Source organism: Triticum aestivum, chromosome 7A (assembly GCF_018294505.1).
Source record: "Triticum aestivum cultivar Chinese Spring chromosome 7A, IWGSC CS RefSeq v2.1, whole genome shotgun sequence".
Classification (NCBI taxonomy): Eukaryota; Viridiplantae; Streptophyta; class Magnoliopsida; order Poales; family Poaceae; genus Triticum; species Triticum aestivum.
Window position 1 is genome coordinate 700,994,601 of NC_057812.1, and position 2,750 is coordinate 700,997,350.

At 52.7% G+C, this 2,750-nt stretch overlaps 1 protein-coding gene across 1 annotated transcript; it reads right to left on the reverse strand.

The window, feature by feature from the left end:
* Positions 1-1,622: 1,622 nt before the first annotated feature.
* On the reverse strand, positions 1,623-2,418 carry LOC123152029 (citrate-binding protein-like). The gene is made up of 2 exons (XM_044571641.1): positions 2,143-2,418; positions 1,623-2,021 (listed from the first exon to the last, which is right to left on the reverse strand). The coding sequence occupies exons 1-2, from the start codon at positions 2,416-2,418 to the stop codon at positions 1,623-1,625; spliced, it is 675 nt and encodes a 224-aa protein (XP_044427576.1).
* Between the last annotated feature and the right edge of the window lie 332 nt (positions 2,419-2,750).

A 2,750-nucleotide genomic window follows, 5' to 3' on the forward strand; every position in this document is an offset into this window, starting at 1 on the left:
CTGATCTCTTCCGTTGCGCCATGACGTGCAACCACTGGTGCCGCCTCGTACTTAAGGCCTCCTTTGTTCGCCGCAGCCGCTGGCCCGACCACGAGACGGCGTCGTTCCTCCCCGGTTTCTTCCTCTGGGAGAAAATCGCCATCAAGGACGACCCGACCTTTGTGACACGCTTCGTCCCCGCGCCGGGGTCGGTATTTGGTTCTGACCGTCGCTCTCTAGAGTCATTTTTCCCGAGAGCAGCAACAAGTGGCACAGAAGGCCGTAAAAGAGACCTGCTGCACAACGCGGTGCCGCTCGTCACTCGCCACGGGCTCCTCCTCGTGCGCCTGGATACTCCCACTGGCAAAAGAAAAGGTTGCTTGATCTCATCTGTCCGCCTGGCTGTCTGCAATTTGCTTTCGGGTGCATGTGACAAGCTCCCTCTGTTAGAGTGTGATGGGGATTTCGATAAGAGTGGCTATGCCATCCTAACCGGCGCAGACTGTACGAGGAGTGGCGAGCAGCAACCCTCGGTGCCGCCCGGCTACTCGTCCTTCTTCAAAGTGCTCGTCATTGGCACTGACAAGGATCACCGGCCGCACAACCTCCACAAGTTCACGTCCCGTAAGCTAAGATGGAGTTGGCCGAGTAAGCTAAGTTTTCCTGGTAAGGAGAGCGGTAGTTACTACTTGCCGTTGTATGGCGTGGCACGGCAAGCTGGCTCGCTCATTACTTCACAATGCATGACCCGGTCTTGCATACAATTGAAGTGGATGCCGGGACCTTCAAGACCTCCTTGACTAAGATTGATACCCCGGTCGATTTGATCATCAAAGCTCCAAAGTATAAACCTCACAATTACGACGAACCACAACATACTCTCCTTACCGTAGATGTTGACGGGCAACTCTCGTTTCTTCATGTGCAAAGGAGAGGCTCCCAACTGGAGAGATGGACGCGGCAAGAGGACGCCGCTCCTATAAGGTGGCTCCGCACTCGGGTTATTGAGCTAAGCCCATCTAGCAAGACTTTTATGTTAACACTTTTGGAAGAGAAAGGTGGCATGTTGTTCGTCAAGGACAACTGCGGGAACGTGTACACTACAGATCTTGAGACAGGGGCGATGAAGAAATTTACCAACTTTCGCACAATCAAGCGCCGGCAGCTTGTCCCCCTCGAGATGGATTGGCCGACATTCTTCATTTCTTGTCTTGGTGCACACGAACCTCACTCGAAGAAACCATCATCATAATTGCCTTTTCCTTTTCCCTAGTTGTAAGATACATGAGGTAAACCAATATATATATGATTTAGTGTGGGTGAACTCTCGCCTTTGTCGGTATTTTCATCATGTTGCATGTAACAGTGGATTGATTTTTTTGCAATATAATTGTGACGCCTCTGAAATTAATCGTGCACTAAATATCCAGGCAACATGCAAGATCAAAATCAGTTACTAAACATCCACGCATCATTTACTGCATTAATTTCTCATGGCAGATAGAGACATATGTACCATATCCATTAATCCATTGCCTCATCACACTAATACAAAATTCTTTTCTTCCACTTGCCAATCAAATGTACTCCAGTCCCCAAGTAATTATATGCCGAAATCTCGCAGGTTGATTTCCTACATTTTTTCAGTAGGGAGTCTTGGTGTAGACCTTGACATCCCTCCACCGCGACTCCATGTAGTGCGAGGGATCTGTCTGCGTGTACACCCCGAACTTGAAGTAGTGGAGGTCGCCGCCGTAGCCTGGGACGACCAGCCTCTTGTCGCCGTCGATGAACACGGTGAGGGCCGACGCTTGGACGTCATGGACCACGTTGAGCCTGAACCAGCGGTCGTAGATGTGGTCGTCGACCACCTTGGTCTCATCGTTGTAGTACACGAGCCGTCCGCCGTAGACGTGCAGCATCAGCGTCGTGTTGCGCGGCGGGCCTGCCGCGCCGAACACCTGCATCACGGACACTCCCGTGGTGCCGGCCCGCACGTAGCCGTACCCCTCGAACTGCCACACCCCGGAGCTGTACGTTACCTGCTCCACCCCGGAATAGGAAACCAAAAACGACATGTCAAACTAACAGAACTCCATGGCTAATCTGTCAGAAATCATAGTGAGAGGGAAGGGTTGGTTTAGAGAGATTGATGCGACCTACATTGAGGAGGATCTCGGAGCGCGGCTTGGTGGGGCTCCCGGCGCGGAAGGGCTTGTCGTCGCAGTAGACCCAGAACCGCCGCACGCCATCGGCACGGAGCTCGTAGCGCTGCTCCTGCGGTAGGTCGTACGGCTTGTGGAGCTTGAACCGGTCCCCCGTGACCTCGACGGCGATGAAGCCGGCCGTCGGGTCGGCACCAGCTGCCGGGCTGCACGAGCGCCACAGCGTCGACAGCACGACCAAGACACTGATCCATGGCAGCAAGCGCTTGGTCATAATCAAGGGAATTACCGCTCCGATAGCAACACGTTCTGTTAGACTGCTTGGTTGTGGATATATAGTGGCGCCGTATGCTTGATTTCTTTTCAGTGGTTGGCAGATAACCGAACGTTTATGCTATTCTGTTCGACATTTGACAGGATGCTTTATAAAAACCAGCGGAGCCTGAAGCGACGGATGCTGGCCGGCTCGTTCGTCGGTTCACGAGCCGCCTGCCATTGCTTTTTTTTTTCTGTACATCGTTTCATGTTGGTATCGATGCAGCATCAGCGGTCTTTTGTTGTTTTTGATGAAATGGCCGACCCTAGGCGCCGGTCAGCCCAGCATTC

Coding starts and splice junctions, on each gene's coding strand:
- LOC123152029 (XM_044571641.1), bottom strand. CDS start 2,418: ATGACCAAGCGCTTGCTGCCATGGATCAGTGTCTTGGTCGTGCTGTCG. Junction 2,022..2,142: donor GCTCCGAGATCCTCCTCAAT/GTAGGTCGCATC, acceptor GGGGTGGAGCAG/GTAACGTACAGCTCCGGGGT.